Below are 15,131 nucleotides of genomic sequence, written 5' to 3'. Positions count from 1 at the left end.
TAGAACATACCCCTTTCCATCTTTCTGCAGTTGCATTAGCCATACATTGGCTTCACCTTAGACCTTTACAGTTGGCTGCCCCTAATGTAATCAAATCACACAAACATGAAACACTATACAAATAGTAGGTTCATCTAAACCTTTTTCTAATGAAACTGATGCATCAAGGTTTTGGGAATGGCATCAATCCAAGCAAAGTTCCCTATTTCAATTTAGATCTCAAATATTAGATCTGAATTAAGTACCTGATCCATATAAAAAGGATCAAGAAGACTGTTGAAGTGAAAATACACATGTTTCCATTGTTCTTTATTTCCAAAAAGTGACAGCAAATGAAATGTTCAAAACCTGGGAAACAAATCCAAGGATGGCTACAAGATGATTAAATCATCCAAAGTTATGATGTCTCTCACTAACTGCGCCTGATTTCTCAAGATGATGAAAAATGGGGTTTTAGAGAGGATTGAATAGAGCTGTGGCCATTGGACATTGTCCGTGATTAATGGCATTCAGTTCACTCTTTCATCCAACCTCCATATATTATTTGAGATGAAAGTCGTGTCTTTTATGAATATCAGCACAACATTTCAAAGGGGAAGAATTTTATGTGGTTGGTTACCTACATTAGAAATTTTCCTTAAGAAGACTTTGCTACTTTGTCAGCCAATATGTTATCTGGAAGGATAAGCTCTGAGGGGGTTTCACGAACAACACCCAACATTGAATCATAATCTTCATCACGGCGAGCAAACTTTTTGCGAAGAACCTTTTCAAATTCAATTTCATCAAAGCTCTTTACGTTTTCAGCTGCATGAACCTGTGATAAGTTGGAATAATTTATGGCTGACTGGGAGATAAAGGCCATCTCTTCTTCTGTAAGCTTCCTCAGGAATTTGGCTGGATTGCCTCCCCAAACCTGTAATTTAAATGCTGACATTTAATAATTTCTTTCAATCACGATAAAAAGCAACTTCTACTCATAATAAAGTGGGTGCATACCCAAGAGAGATTTGACTAGCCCCATACTATAGCAAAAGAGCTGAGCAAAAAACCAAAAAGAACCCACTTATCACTCTATAGCAATCGCGTGTTTGAACTATTGACTTACTAAGTGTTTATAAGCACAAAAAAAAGTGTTTATAAACACTTAAAAAATCAATCCAAACGGGCCCCAAGTCTATTTTCTTTTACACCCACCTTACTCGTATCATTCCAAACTAGAAATGACATGAATCCACATCTCAAAACAGATAAGCACACACACTTGACCCAACACCTTTAACGTTTGTCCTAATTAATAATGGAGGTGTATCACACCATTCTCTTAATCAGATAAATAAACAAGGGCAAATTTCCATTAGAAACAGTGAATTGTGTGCCACTAATCCTTGAATTGTGGGAGCCAAGTACCAACTGTTTCGATTCGACTATAAAATTCAAGACCAGATAAATACACTGATATCAAAGTAAAATGGTGGTATTGAGAGAGACCTCTCCACATGGGATTCGTGTATTCTGCCTCACAAGTGCTCCAGCAGCAACCATTGCATGTTTCTCTACGTACACCCCATCAAGCAATGTTGCTCCCATCCCCACAAATGCCTCATCCTCAATAGTACATCCATGTAACACAGCACTGTGGCCTGTCTAGTTAAAATTTGAAACCGTAACACATGCACATCGAGTGATAGATGTTAATAGCATTAAAAGAAGATAATTTCACTCACCAACAGTAACGTTATCTCCAATGATAGTCGGTAAAACCTTTCCACTTAAATTAGATTTCGCTACGTGAACTAAAGAGTTGTCTTGTATGTTAGTTCCGGAACCAACACTGATGCTGTTAACATCACCTTCACAAAAATTTGGAGTTAGACAAAAATAAACAAATGGTGTGAGAGAAGATGGGGAAAGAAGAAAAGCGAACTTGTTAAACAAATTACTGGCAAATGGTTGTTCCAAGGTAAACTAACGGTTCTGACCAAACAAATTTAGGCAGAAAGAAGAGTTGACTCAAATTATTATCTTCAAAGAACAGAACGATCATTTTGCTCACAGAAAACACCAGTTAGTTCCCCAAAAAAGTACTAGTCCTCAAACATTTGCGATTGCTAACAAGTAAAAATGCAGCAAACGGAATTTCCATAATTGCACGACCTCATGTTTATGCACAGCCTAGAATCTACACTTGTCACAACAAGGTTTTCTCCCGGCCATGGCATACAACCAAAAAATCATTAATGCAGCAAAGGTATTAACTTTTGCTCCCATCACTTATCATAACATTTCTACTTTAACCTTTTTCTTCCGATATTCTTTGCCTCAGTCTACTTTTCAGATTATCATATTTTGGAACATTATGTACCGGACATGCATTCTTAAGATTTTCTCTTGCGTTGGATGACAATTACTTCAACAGGCTTGCAAATCATTAGCTCAAAAGAATTTCAAAAGCCAAATATATAAAAACATGCTATTGCAGGTAAAGATTAATGGATGAGGTACTATTAAACTTTATTTATACAATGTGTAAAGTCCAAATTCAGGAACTTTGGAAATCAGAAAAAGTAGTTTAAGAAGAGGGGGGGCCATCAAAATTAACACACTGCCAGATATAAAGAATGAAACATGATGTACATCTTCAAAAAGGCCAATGTTATGTTTACCTCTCAAAACACACCCATACCAAATAGAGGACATTCGTCCCACCTGCACATCACCAATGATAGATGCACTAGGTGCCACAAATGCATCCTTGTTGATGACGGGAGCCTTGTCAAATATGTTCATGAGTGTCCTATGCCTAGATACTAAAGAAATAAGAATCAGAATTAGATAATGTCATCTGAAAATTTTACTTATAAAGAGTTCAAACCAAAAGCATTTACATAGTTACACAAATTCATTCGAAGCACAAAAAAAAACTAGGGTTCAACAGAAGAATCTCCAGGGCCTATACAACGTTGCTGTGTATATAAAAAAACCACAGTCAAGTATTGAAAATATACGTGACCAAAAGTGAAATAGAAATGATGGTTGAGATAATTTGTTTTGCAATAATTTGTATTTTCCATGTCCTACGAAGCATTTTGCAACAGCCCTTGTTTGCAAGTGTTTTGCAACAGTGTTTATAATATATTTTCTTTGACATTGGAATTCTAAGTCTTGTAGCCACTATTTTTAAAAATAAAAAGAGGGGCAAAAGGATGTATTGTCACACACACAATGAAATATTGGTTCAAGTTAAACTCCTCTCAAGATCTCAACATCCAGAATCATCATTACAAACAGCTATGTTGTGTACAAACAAACTAATATAATCCTCAAACTAAGGTATAATCAAGGATTGAAATTTAATATATCAGTATATCAAGGGTTTGACATTATTAAGAATTAATCAATATTTCCAATACCTTTCATAAATACACATAAACAAATATTGATTAAGAATTAATCAATATTTCCAAGACCTTTCATAAATACACATAAAGCATAAACAAATTTCATCTAATAAAATCAATATGAATATGAAAATTAACAACAAGATCTACGACTATGGACTTAGTTTTGCAGTAAAAACAACAAAATTATTAATTTAAATAAATTTTATTAACTTTTTTATTTACAAAAATATCTTCTAAATACAATACGAATCAATATATCCATAAAATTGAAGTCCCAGTCATGATATCAACATCAATAACATAAGCCATCGATAACATAATAGATGATGAAGTTTTACTTATGCTCCTTCCTAAAGTGACGTTCTGAACAATTAAGGTCTCACATTAGCTCTCTACATTTTCTGTGCGGTTTCCTGAAAGCGTCCCTGATGAACAACTTCTGAAGAATATGAAGTCCTAATTATGCCATCAACAGCATACAGAAACGCACATGATAAGACTGGCAGTTCAAATCTACAAGTCGAAAATCACAATACAATATCTAAGTAAAGTTCACGCCTTCTACAAATCCTGTCCAACTCAACTCCAACCAACAAAAATCATAGTTTGAATGTCAACTGCAGGCAAACATAAAAGGGTATTCGAAAGAAAGCGAATTTCATAGAAACCCCCACAAAAAATACAATGCGGTTTATGCCCAGATAAATGGTAAACAAAAGTTACAAAGCAATATGAATATCTTCCCAATTACATTGAATAGCCCAAATGATTCCATCAAATTAAAATCGGTGGGAAAACAAAGACGATCTTAATAGCAATTTAAAAATGGAAAAACTTGGAAGATCAAAGTAAAATAGAATGTAGTAATTAAGAAGGTTACATTGTTCTTGAAAGTAGTAATTCCCTTGAAGGCGGCAACCAAGACGATCGAGGGCTTGGCCGGTTTCCCGGATCCAGAATCCGACGGTGTAGATTGCCTTTCCCAATGTTCCCATCTTCCACAAATGCTCTTCGTCTTCTTCCTCAGTCCACAGTTTTTTTGCTTTAAATTATAGATGGAAGAAATGTAAGAATCAGAAGGAACAGCCCATAGCTGAAGAGTTCATCGTTTTCCTTTTTTCTTTCCCTTATTTTTTGTTAAATTATACAAAATCAATTTTAGGGTAAGAGTCTCATTAATATTCCAACCAAAAAAGTTTTCATTTTTACCATTTATTTTTGAAAATTGTTTCAAAACATAAATCTCATTAGCTTACTCACTCGAAATGAAAGTGAAAATATGATGCAATGATGGGTTGGATAAGATTAAATCAAACGGTATTAGTCATATAATTGGTTACATATTGGGGTAATATATGGTTTCCTCACTATTATTAAACCTTTGTATCATTAAAACCTATTTAAAATTCAAAGATTTTTGTGTATACTTCTTTGAGTTAATCAAATATACAAGTTTTCTTTTTTATATCCTATTTATTTAATTATTGGTTAAGCTAAGCTTTTGTTAATAAATTATATAAATTTTATTATCATCTTAAAATTAATTAATATAAATAAAAAAGATAATTTTAATTTAGATCGAGAGGTTGACATGACATTTCATTTCGATTTTGCATTAACAAAACATGAGGGTTGTTTTTAAAAGGAAAAAAGAAGAGTAATGTAAAAGGAAGGGGGAGGTTGGGCCTCCGAATTTTCTATGTTATCGTATTTCTGCATCTTCTTGTCATTGGTCTTTTCTTCTAATCTTAATTTTTCAGGTACACTAACAAACCAACGCACCCCATTCTTCTGACAATTCGATCTTCTCTTTGGTCAGTTTGATTTCTTCTTCTTCGTCTTCTTCTCTTCATTTGCTATCTTAAAATTCCCTGATTTGATTTCATTTTTTTCACATTTCAGCTTCGTTTTTCCACTCTCAACTTCTTCCCCTTTTTCCCCTATTCTCGTTCTCCATCATCACTGTGATTCTCTCTATTATTTTTGCAGTTCCTTTCTGGGTTTTTTCTCTTTGTTTGAAAGCCTTCACTTTTATTAAGATCAGGTGATTTTTTGGGTTTCAGTTGCTGTCTGATGAGCAGATTCTAGGGTTTTGGAGGGTTGGGGGCGGGGACCTTTTCGAGCCGATGAGACTACTATAGGGTCATTTTTCATTGACTAAAGTTTTGCAAGGATGTTATTTTTAGGATTCTGATAACTTTGAGCTCGTTTTCGCTTTTAGATTTACTATGTATCATCATCTGGTGCATTCGTATTTTATTTGTTCGATCTTTGATTGTGAGTTCTAGTTTAACCAATTTTGATGAAGGAAGGCATAGTTTATTTATCTACTTGTGCTTTGAAGTATCTTGTAAGTCCGATGTAGCCCGTGAGATGCTGATTTACTTATTTTCCTTTGGCTGGTAGACATTGTGTTGCTTAAATGTTAAAATTGGTGTTTGAGGTTTCTAAAGGCCTAGATGATATGTACATAATTTCAATGTGTTACGCTGATGGTGTTCTAGGCATGTTTGGAATCACTTTTCAAGTTGTTAAAAATATTTAGGAAATGATTGCAAATAGACTGTCTGTTGGATGTCACTGTTTTCTGCTTGGGAGCTGATTTTTAACATTTCTTTTTACACAGGATTTTTGTAAGTTCAGATATGGCTACAGAGGAAGATCTTGATCTATCATCTTTGAAAATTCAGCTCAGTGAAACAAATGAAACTTGGAAGCAAGAAATGGAAAAGCGCCAATCAGAAGTAGATGTGTTGCAAGCAAAGCTTATGGAGGTGAAGGCTTCTATAGAAGGGTCTGAGGAAGACTCAAGAAAGGAGCTAGAGGTTCTCTGGCGAAGAGTTAAGACAACTTCTACATTGTTAACATACTTGAAATCAAAAGCAAGAATGTTAGCAGTTCCTCATTTGGCTCATTCTTCGTGTGGTATTAAACATTTAGAAGGGGTAGGATTGGTTGACAAAAGTGGAACACCACTGTCTGGTTGGTCTAAAAGTATTGATCTTTCTTCATTTGATGGTACTGAAGAAGAATCCTTGATTGGTATTGGAAAGCCATGTGGATTACTAGATGAACAAGATGCAGTTTATATCGGTCAAATACTCAAGTCTGTTCAGATGGTTTCAGATGTAATGGAAGCACTTGTCAAGAGGGTTATTTTGGCAGAATCAGAAACTGCTGAAGAGAAGGAAAAAGTCCATTTGGGTCGTGAGGAAATTAAAAAAAAATCAATCCAGATTGAGAACATGTCATCAAAACTGGAGGAAATGGAACAATTTGCTGTGGGTACAAATGGTATTCTAAATGAAATGCGGCAGAGAGTTGAGGATCTGGTTGAAGAAACGTGTAGACAGAGGCAAAGAGCTGCTGAAAATGAGCAGGAACTTTGTCGTGTTAAGAGGGACTTTGAGTCTTTGAAATCATATGTCAGTAGTCTCATCACTGTTAGGGAAACACTTTTATCATCAGAAAAACAATTTCAGACAATCGAGAGGCTGTTTGAACGGTTTGTATATTTCTTATGTTATATTGCTTTGACCTTGCTTGCTCTTTTCTTTTGTTATCATGAACGTTCAATTTATTTTGTAGTTTTTCCTCGATGATTTAATTTTTAATGTTCTCTCATTATACTCATGGCTTCAATTATTTTCATTCGACTCGCACTACACATATATGATATCCTATGCACTAAGCTTTTCTTATATGTGTATTTCCTTGTGAGCCAGCTCATGGTAGACCTATATTTAAATGTGTAGTTTGACAGCCCTGTCACGCAATGGATTTTCGTTATGCTGCCTTTGTTTTGCTCAGAAACAATAATTGGAAAATGCTTCAATTGCAAACAGTCTATTCTCCAGCTTATTCTCTGAATTTTAAAATTATTTAGGGGTGAATTGGATAATAACGCCCAGAATAGTAGCTTGCAACAAGCTGGATCGAGTAAATTTGTGATTTGTTCCCCCACCCCCAAAATAAGAATCCTTGTCATCGTCATTATGTCTAGTTTGCTATTATAACTTGTTTTTCACAGGTTTTAATTGATTCTGTGAAACAGGCTAGTTGCTAAGACCACTCAGTTGGAGGGTGAGAAAATGCAGAAAGAAGTAGAAGTCCAGAAACTTATGGAAGAAAACGTGAGGTTGAGTGCTCTTCTTGACAAGAAAGAGGCTCAACTTTTAGCTATGAATGAACAATGCAAGGTAATGGCCTTGAGTGCTTCACATATTTAATCAAAACACTTGTTCCCCTTGCTCATCAGCCTGGATAGCAAGTATTCGTCTCGGTTGACAATCCGAGGCCCAAGCAACGCGGTGGCAGCGGTGGCAGAATGGAGCATCAGGTATTCTTGCATATATAATGTATTGTGAAAAACCCTTGTGAAGTTAGTTTATTATGTAGTTCCATAGTCTCAGTTGTTGTATCTGCTATTGCGGAGAGAACTCACAGGGTTTTTCTTCATTGGAGTTTAAACTTGGTTTGTGAATACTTCCGAGATCTGTATGTATGCTTCAAAAGTTGGTATCTTTCTGCTCTTTAGTGCCTTACATAAATTTCCCTTTTAGCATTACGTTCTTTTTCTTTTCTTTTTTTATTGTCTTTTGTCAGTTGGATACAATGTGCAAAATCCTTGCAAGTTCCGGTATGCCTTCTGATAATTCCCTTACTTTTCTTCTCTTTTATTTTATATTTTAAACAACACGAGATTTTTCAATAGTCTAAGATTTATTACTTTAACCCGAATGGTTACAAGTTCAAATCTCTACTTGTATTCAAAAAGTGGTGAATTCAAAATTTTTTCTTGTTTTCATTCTATGGTAAATTGTTAAAAGAGAGCCAAAACTTTTATTTCATATCTTTAACGGTATACTTAATTTACAAAAATAATATTCTTTTAAAGAAGTATTGGTAATATATTTACTTTAGACAAAATAAATGAATGAAGGAAGAAAGTGACAGATGTTAATAGAAGTTTGATGTGTGAAAATTCGGGTAAGCAATTGATGTGATGTTTACATTGTAATGTCTTAGAATAGCATTGAGAAATCAATATCAGCATTGGTGATATTGTATTATTTCACTTGGATTACAAGACTAGCAAATTGTTAGAAACTCCAGAGTTGTTGACATCATCACATCAATTGGTTTGAATCTTGTTAAGTTGATCAGTTGGACAAATCCTCCCAATGGAGTCCTACAATTCAATTTCAAATGGTGTTGTCATCTCTCAGTGATTTTGAAATAGATGGTCACAAATCTTGAGATTTCTTTAATGTAAAATTAAGTTTGAAAATAAAATTCTTAGATTCATTAATTACCATCTGAACACTCTCCAATTGATTTTAAAAAAACAATCATGTAAATTTAATAAATAATGACAAAAATATGACAGAATGAGAATTTTTACTAAATGATGATTAGGTCTAAATAGTGTATCACACAAATGCAATTGTACATCATGTCGATCCAACACACGCAACCAACTTGATCTCAATTGTTAGAGCTAGGGGTATAGAAAGTGGGTTGGGTTGGGATGGGGACATTTCCAACCCAATCCATATATTTTTCGGATTGGATTATATTGTTTTATAAACCCTTGAAAAACTGAGATAACGCAACAAAACGTTCGAAGATAGTGAAATGAGAAGCTGGCGACGACGTAGATTGAGGAGGAGAGGTGTGAGATGAGAAGCCGAGATGAGGGGGAGAGTATGAGTCAGAGAGATGAAAGACATGACGTGAAGTTGTGTTTAATGAAACAAGGATCGACTTTAATTTACTATTTACTAAATTAATAATAAAATATAAATATAAATTGTTGTTTGAGTTGTTGGGCTATTCTTACACCATTGGTTAGAGTCAAGAGTGGAAACGAGAAAGGAGGTAAAAAAAAACTGAATCTAAGAGAATAGCAAAAGAGAGATCCGAGTTTGATTACACAACTATTTGTTTAAATAATTTCATCCCAACGTGATGTAAGAAAAGAAAAACTTACTTAAAAAAGTGGAACAAAATTCAATCAAATCCAAAGTTTAAGTTTAACTCTTGTCTCTACTAAACTCCATTACGAAGTAATAGGGAGAGCGAGTAATATTAAGAGAATACAAATGCAAAATCCAAAACCCTAAAAGAAAGAGTAAAGAATAGAGGAAGATTCCTACTCTAAAGTGCACAATTGTGTTGTTTTGATAATATCACTCAAGCAATTGGTCAAAAAAAAACTGAATTAAGGAATGGAGCAGATTTTATTTTTATTTTGGTAATCGGAACGAACAAACCGTTAATTTTAGAGTCAAATCTCTGTTGTTAGGATTGAAGATACTGAATTTTCAAGTTAGAAAAGGGAAAAAGACAAGCAAGAGGTCGTTCGCCAGTTTCAGTTATGGTAAATTGGTTCTCTCTTATGGTTCAAACTCCAAATCTTATCCGTCGCATATCCACCAAAATACGAGATTGCAGAGAAATGGTCGCACCCAAATCACCATTTCAGGTTTTTCACCTTTTACTTCTCTTTATTCTTCAACTTCTTTTCTCGTTCTTGCATTTCGTGATGCTGTGATTTATGCGCAGATAATATTAGGTTCATCGTCAATGGCTCGTCGGCGCATTCTGTCGGAAATGGGATACGAGTTCACTATAATGGTAAATTTTCTTATTAGATATTCCTTATCCTTCTTGTTTTAGTTGTTGGAAGATTGATTTGTATTAGTCTATTTTAGACGGCGGACATTGATGAGAAAGCGATTAGAAAGGAAAGGCCTGAAGAGTTGGTGGTGGCTCTGGCTGAGGCAAAGGTGTGCTTATTTTATTTACTTAGCTACTGTATTATTGTAGTTCTTATATCCCTTTAGGAACTATTTGGCTTTGCTCTAATTTCTAGCTGTTTCATCATTGAATTTGAATGGTGAAAGGTTGTTCATGCAACCCTTCAATGTTGTGTAGCCTAGCTAGCCTGCATTTAATAATACAAGGGTCCATTTCAAACCAATTCGTAATGGCTAATGAAGATCGCGAGCTCCCTTGATTCACCATTCTTGAATCTGATCTCAATTTTATTTTTGGGCCCAACGGCTTTATGGGTTCTAATGCTCATAATGAAGTGTATCACAACATTTTAAATGAATTGTAAATATTATAAAACCTATCACATGTGCACTACAAAACTATATCAATACTCTGTATCTACAACCTATTTTTGATTGTGCTATATTTGTTAATGTCTCTGGATTCTATCTCAAAACCAATTGGCAATGGGAAAATCAACTTTGACAATGGGACAAAGTTCTACGTGGACTTTCATTTGTTGTGAATTTTTGGTCTTGAAGCTATAGTTGGATTTTAATTAGGATACTTTAATATATCAAGTCCAGAAAAGAGTAGCAGATTCAACATTTTAGTGAAGTTCACTGATGCATCTTATAACTTTGGAAGACTGAGACTAGGAGTACTTATCGTATATATGTTCGTATCTTTTAGTCTTTCACCTGTAAGGTCAAGAGAAGGGCTTCTCCCTAATGGTTTTCACTCAATCTCTCTTAGGCAGATGCAATTATGTCAAGAATTCTAGCCACTGGCGTTCAACTCAACAATGATGCACATCCGACACTGCTAATCACTGCAGACACTGTATGCTTTAATTCCCTCTTCCCTGTTCAGTATGTGCCTTAACTCACATTATATTAGTTAGAGCGAGTTTGGGATATTTCTTTGAAAAATTCCACTCAAGTGTTTATAAGTGTTTCTCGAATGCTCAACAGTCACTTTTAACTATGTAAGAATGTTTTGAAATGCACTCTTAAAGTCATACCAGATTCATCCTAATTCCTAGCTAATAAACAAGTTACTAATTTCCTGTGCAAGGGATGTGTATCATTCATGATGCTCCCTTTTTTCTTTTTTATGGTATCCTGTTCACATTTTCCTTATTACCTAGTAACCTATTAAGAAATATCTTAACTCTTAATTACTGCATTTGATTGATTTTGAGGTGGTGGTCTATGAAGGAACAATTAGAGAAAAACCATCCGACAAGGACGAAGCTCGTAAATTTATCAAAGGTCATTTGCCTTCCAGACTTCATGCCTTTATTACTTCTTCCTGTACAATGATCTGAAAATTGAAACATGACTAGTGATTTACTTAATGACCTGCAGGCTATTCTGGTAGTCATGCTTCTGTTGTAGGTTCTGTACTCGTAACCAATCTTATGACAGGAACAAGAAAAGGGGGATGGGAAGAGGCAGAGGTATAATAAGCTTCAATTCACATTTTGTCCTCACTTAACCCAGGGACAAATTTTACATGATTCGACGGCAAGTTGAATAATGTGGACTAATTTTGTGCTGAAGGTTTATTTCTATGACATACCAGAGGAGATTATAGATACCCTGGTAAACGCTGGAATATTGTCTACTTGGATCTCTTTCCAAAGATGTTATGCTTTTTGTTTTGCACTGTTTTCAAGTCTTATTGATGGTAAACTGGATCAGATTGAAGATGACGTTACATTCAAAGTAGCTGGGGGTCTGATGTTGGAGCATCCACTGACTTTGCCATTGGTTGAGGCAGTGGTTAGTAATATAGTTCTACTGATATGCTTTTGTACACGTTCGAACATTGTGTTCTCTCGTTTTCTTGTTGATAATCTATATAAAGAATGCAGCACAAATTGACTCATGGACCTGAAAGGAGATTATAGTAACTTGAGTTTTGCAACTTTGTTTTTAGTTTTGCGTCAGTTGGTACGTAGGATGAATGAATCACATGTAGAAACATTAACTTAGCTTTTAATATCATATTACACGCGATCAGATGGGGGAGTCAAGCACCTCGTCAATGTTATAAATTCACTCTATCAACGAATAACACAAGAGATTTGGCCTGCCTGACAGATCTATTTAAGTAATCCTTTAATTTACATGTACATCATTAACTTATGTTCATCAAAATACGTGACAAAGTAGTATTTTATGAAAAAAAATCTACCGAACTTGCTTGGGACTGAATTATTCGTTTATTTCCTTAGTTGAATTTAGGAAAATACATATGTGCCTAGGAACAGGATGTTTTGCTATTCCACTTTATATTCACCGTATACTTGATAAATCTAGGTTAAATTGCAAATTTGGTCTTATAGTTTGAAAAAAAAGCTAGAATTTAGTCCACATGGTTAGTTAAAAACCTTATATAAATAATCATACAGTGTAGAGACTACTTATGAGGATTTTATCAAACTATAAAGACTATTTGTGAATTTTTATAAAACCATAAGAGCTGAAGTTCTAACTTTTTTTTCGGAACTATAGTGATCAAAATTATAACTTAGCCTTAAATCTATCTAATTCTGGTCTGACATGTATATCGTCTTTGTGAACATTTTCCTTTTGATATCACTATGAAATGAATGATGATCCTGACACTTTAGGCCTTGACTTCAACTTTGTGAGTGAAGTTCACATTACATTAGTACCTAAAAGAATCAAATAGGTTTGGAGACTTCATAGTTCACAGCAAAGTACTTGTAAAGCAAGATTGCCTTTACATTTTTCCCTTTGTATAGGCATATCTATCTATCAAAACCTGAAACCATTTTGGTGCATGACAGGTAGGTTCAACTGACACAGTGATGGGACTTCCCAAAGCTCTTACGGAGAAACTCATGAATGATGCTCTATAGCTCACTAAGGTAACGAAAAAACGAAGTTCTTTTACCTTTTGTTACATCATGTTACTGTGGAAAATTAGGATTGAGATTCTTATTCTTGATTGGAGCCCCATCTTGGTCATAGATATGATAAGCTTCGGTTCTACAGGAACTATTATCATCTTGATAAACATGCTGATGATTCGTAATTTTCTTTCACGAGATAGTACGTACTTCTTTTGTAAGAAAAGGCAAACTAGAATGATTTTGTGAAGGTCCATTGTTTGAAATACTCTTGTTTGATGTTTCTCTTCTTAGCGCATTCTTAAAGTTGTTCTTTTTCACAAGAATTACTGTTTTTTTTTCATGTGGATGACTGTGCTTATGGTTGGTAATTTTTTTACACAAGAGGAAAAATATAGTACTTTCTTCTTTGGAAGGGGGTATTCAATAGTATATTTTTTAGTACAGCAGTGTTAAATCACTTTTTGAACCTAAAAACTTGAGGAATTTAATTACATGAACAGTTATTCATCTCACTTCTAAGCATCAAAATTTGAAGAATATCAAACAAGTGAAAATCATTGATTTAGATACGTGAGTTTTCATTCAGATGTTATGATAAATCACCAATAAACTACGTATTCATTCAGATGTTATGATAAATCACCAATAAACTCAGAGTGTGTTTGGGCACCTGTTGGGATTGAGGATTTTGGTTTTGATTTGTTATACTCAACTCATTTTGTTCTCACAATTTTCAACTCAACCTTATGTTTTGACATTTCATGATCATGATCTTGTTCTTGTTCTATTCATGATTCAATTCGCATTCCAATATCCCTCATATTCACAATATTCCAATCTTCCAAAACAACTCATAGCATACAACTATGGGACCATGAATTTGAACTTCTAAGTTCAAGAGAAGATATATGTGCTTTAATTGTTGGGTTATGTTTCACCTTTTAATCTTTTGATCAACAATGTAATATCTGAATATATAAATGAATGATATTTGAGTTGGCTGTTATACTAACTCTCTAAATTTAGTGAAAGATGTGGATATCATTCTTTATATTTGTCTTCTATTTTAACCAACGTGCCTTTAAATATTTTGTTTTAGATTTTAAATGTCCTTGTAGTTCTTTTAAAGGGAAAATTTGTCCCACTTTTTCACGGTAGTAATTAGTATAATAATATTACCAAAATGAGCATAATTCAAATAATATAGTGCTTGTAATATAATTTTTTTGACTCACAATATCACCAAAACAAGTCTTAATTTTCATTTTGTCTCTAAGTTTCAAAAGGTTACATTTTTATTGTTTAAGTTTTGAATTTGCGTTTTGCTTTATTTCTTTAGGTTTCAATTATTTTACATATATTGCCCTTTTAATCTCACGCTTTTACTAGTTTTCACTTTAGTATTTGACATCAACAAATTAAAAACAATTATTATGTGAATTTTTTTAATATTCTTTGAAATTAACTATAAACACGAACATCAATAATTAAAAATGAGTATTTAATAAATAAAAAAATCAAAGTCATCAATAATTCTCAAAATTAAAGAACTAAACTGAAATTAAATTCCCAAATAACAATGTAATATTTGATGACCTAGAGGCAAGCAATTAACTCAATACTTCTGATGAAAATCTGATAGAATAAAATATTTTTCTAAAAATGCAAAGAGAAAGTTTTGGTATAATTATTTAATAAAATAAGATTTCAAGGAATTAGAAAAATCAAAACTTACAAAAAGGAAAAAAAAAAAGAAAAAGAAAAAAAGAAAGGATTTATATTTTGAAAACAAAATAGGGAGCTTTATAAGATAATAATGATAGCACTCTGTAATCTGTCACAATTTCTGGATCGAACTGCAGTTGCAAATAATTAAAACCCTCACTCTCCTAAAAGTATAAATACAAAACGCTTTTTAATCATTTATATACTTTAGTTGAATAAAATTGTTAAAAACATTAACAAATACCCCACTTAACATATTGTAACTATGGTTGAACTAAATTTATGTTAATGATCTCCTGAAAAATAGGTATATTTTCTAAATTCAAACAAAATTA

At 33.6% G+C, this 15,131-nt stretch overlaps 3 protein-coding genes across 8 annotated transcripts; 2 read left to right on the top strand and 1 right to left on the bottom strand.

Moving 5' to 3' along the window:
- Positions 1–276: 276 nt before the first annotated feature.
- Positions 277–4,688, bottom strand: LOC103493202 (gamma carbonic anhydrase 1, mitochondrial). Its single transcript, XM_008453870.3, has 5 exons — positions 4,285–4,688; positions 2,667–2,810; positions 1,728–1,853; positions 1,492–1,643; positions 277–916 (listed from the first exon to the last, which is right to left on the bottom strand). The coding sequence occupies exons 1-5, from the start codon at positions 4,397–4,399 to the stop codon at positions 638–640; spliced, it is 816 nt and encodes a 271-aa protein (XP_008452092.1). The 5' UTR covers positions 4,400–4,688; the 3' UTR covers positions 277–637.
- Positions 4,689–4,861: 173 nt separating this feature from the next.
- LOC103493201 (uncharacterized) lies at positions 4,862–7,971 on the top strand. Of its 5 annotated transcripts, none has more exons than XM_017045695.2 (4): positions 5,018–5,083; positions 5,165–5,218; positions 6,031–6,909; positions 7,459–7,971. In XM_017045695.2, the coding sequence occupies exons 3-4, from the start codon at positions 6,050–6,052 to the stop codon at positions 7,631–7,633; spliced, it is 1,035 nt and encodes a 344-aa protein (XP_016901184.2). In that variant the 5' UTR covers positions 5,018–5,083; positions 5,165–5,218; positions 6,031–6,049; the 3' UTR covers positions 7,634–7,971. The 5 variants fall into 5 exon arrangements, with proteins under 5 accessions (XP_050943127.1, XP_016901184.2, XP_050943126.1 ...); XM_051087167.1 differs by adding an exon at positions 5,307–5,448 and having other exon boundaries at positions 5,065–5,218; XM_051087168.1 differs by lacking the exons at positions 5,018–5,083; positions 5,165–5,218 and adding exons at positions 5,327–5,368; positions 5,468–5,546.
- Positions 7,972–8,755: 784 nt separating this feature from the next.
- On the top strand, positions 8,756–13,334 carry LOC103493200 (uncharacterized). Of its 2 annotated transcripts, XM_008453868.3 has the most exons (10): positions 8,756–9,891; positions 9,972–10,043; positions 10,121–10,195; positions 10,941–11,027; positions 11,389–11,458; positions 11,555–11,646; positions 11,750–11,791; positions 11,891–11,971; positions 13,006–13,086; positions 13,214–13,334. In XM_008453868.3, the coding sequence occupies exons 1-9, from the start codon at positions 9,784–9,786 to the stop codon at positions 13,075–13,077; spliced, it is 699 nt and encodes a 232-aa protein (XP_008452090.1). In that variant the 5' UTR covers positions 8,756–9,783; the 3' UTR covers positions 13,078–13,086; positions 13,214–13,334. The 2 variants fall into 2 exon arrangements, with proteins under 2 accessions (XP_008452090.1, XP_008452089.1); XM_008453867.3 differs by having other exon boundaries at positions 9,750–9,891; positions 13,006–13,334.
- The last annotated feature ends 1,797 nt before the right edge of the window (positions 13,335–15,131 follow it).

The sequence above is a fragment of the Cucumis melo genome, chromosome 7 (assembly GCF_025177605.1).
Source record: "Cucumis melo cultivar AY chromosome 7, USDA_Cmelo_AY_1.0, whole genome shotgun sequence".
In the NCBI taxonomy this organism is placed as follows: Eukaryota; Viridiplantae; Streptophyta; class Magnoliopsida; order Cucurbitales; family Cucurbitaceae; genus Cucumis; species Cucumis melo.
Note: the sequence above shows the minus strand (reverse complement) of the source record. Positions and strands in the feature narration are given on the sequence as shown.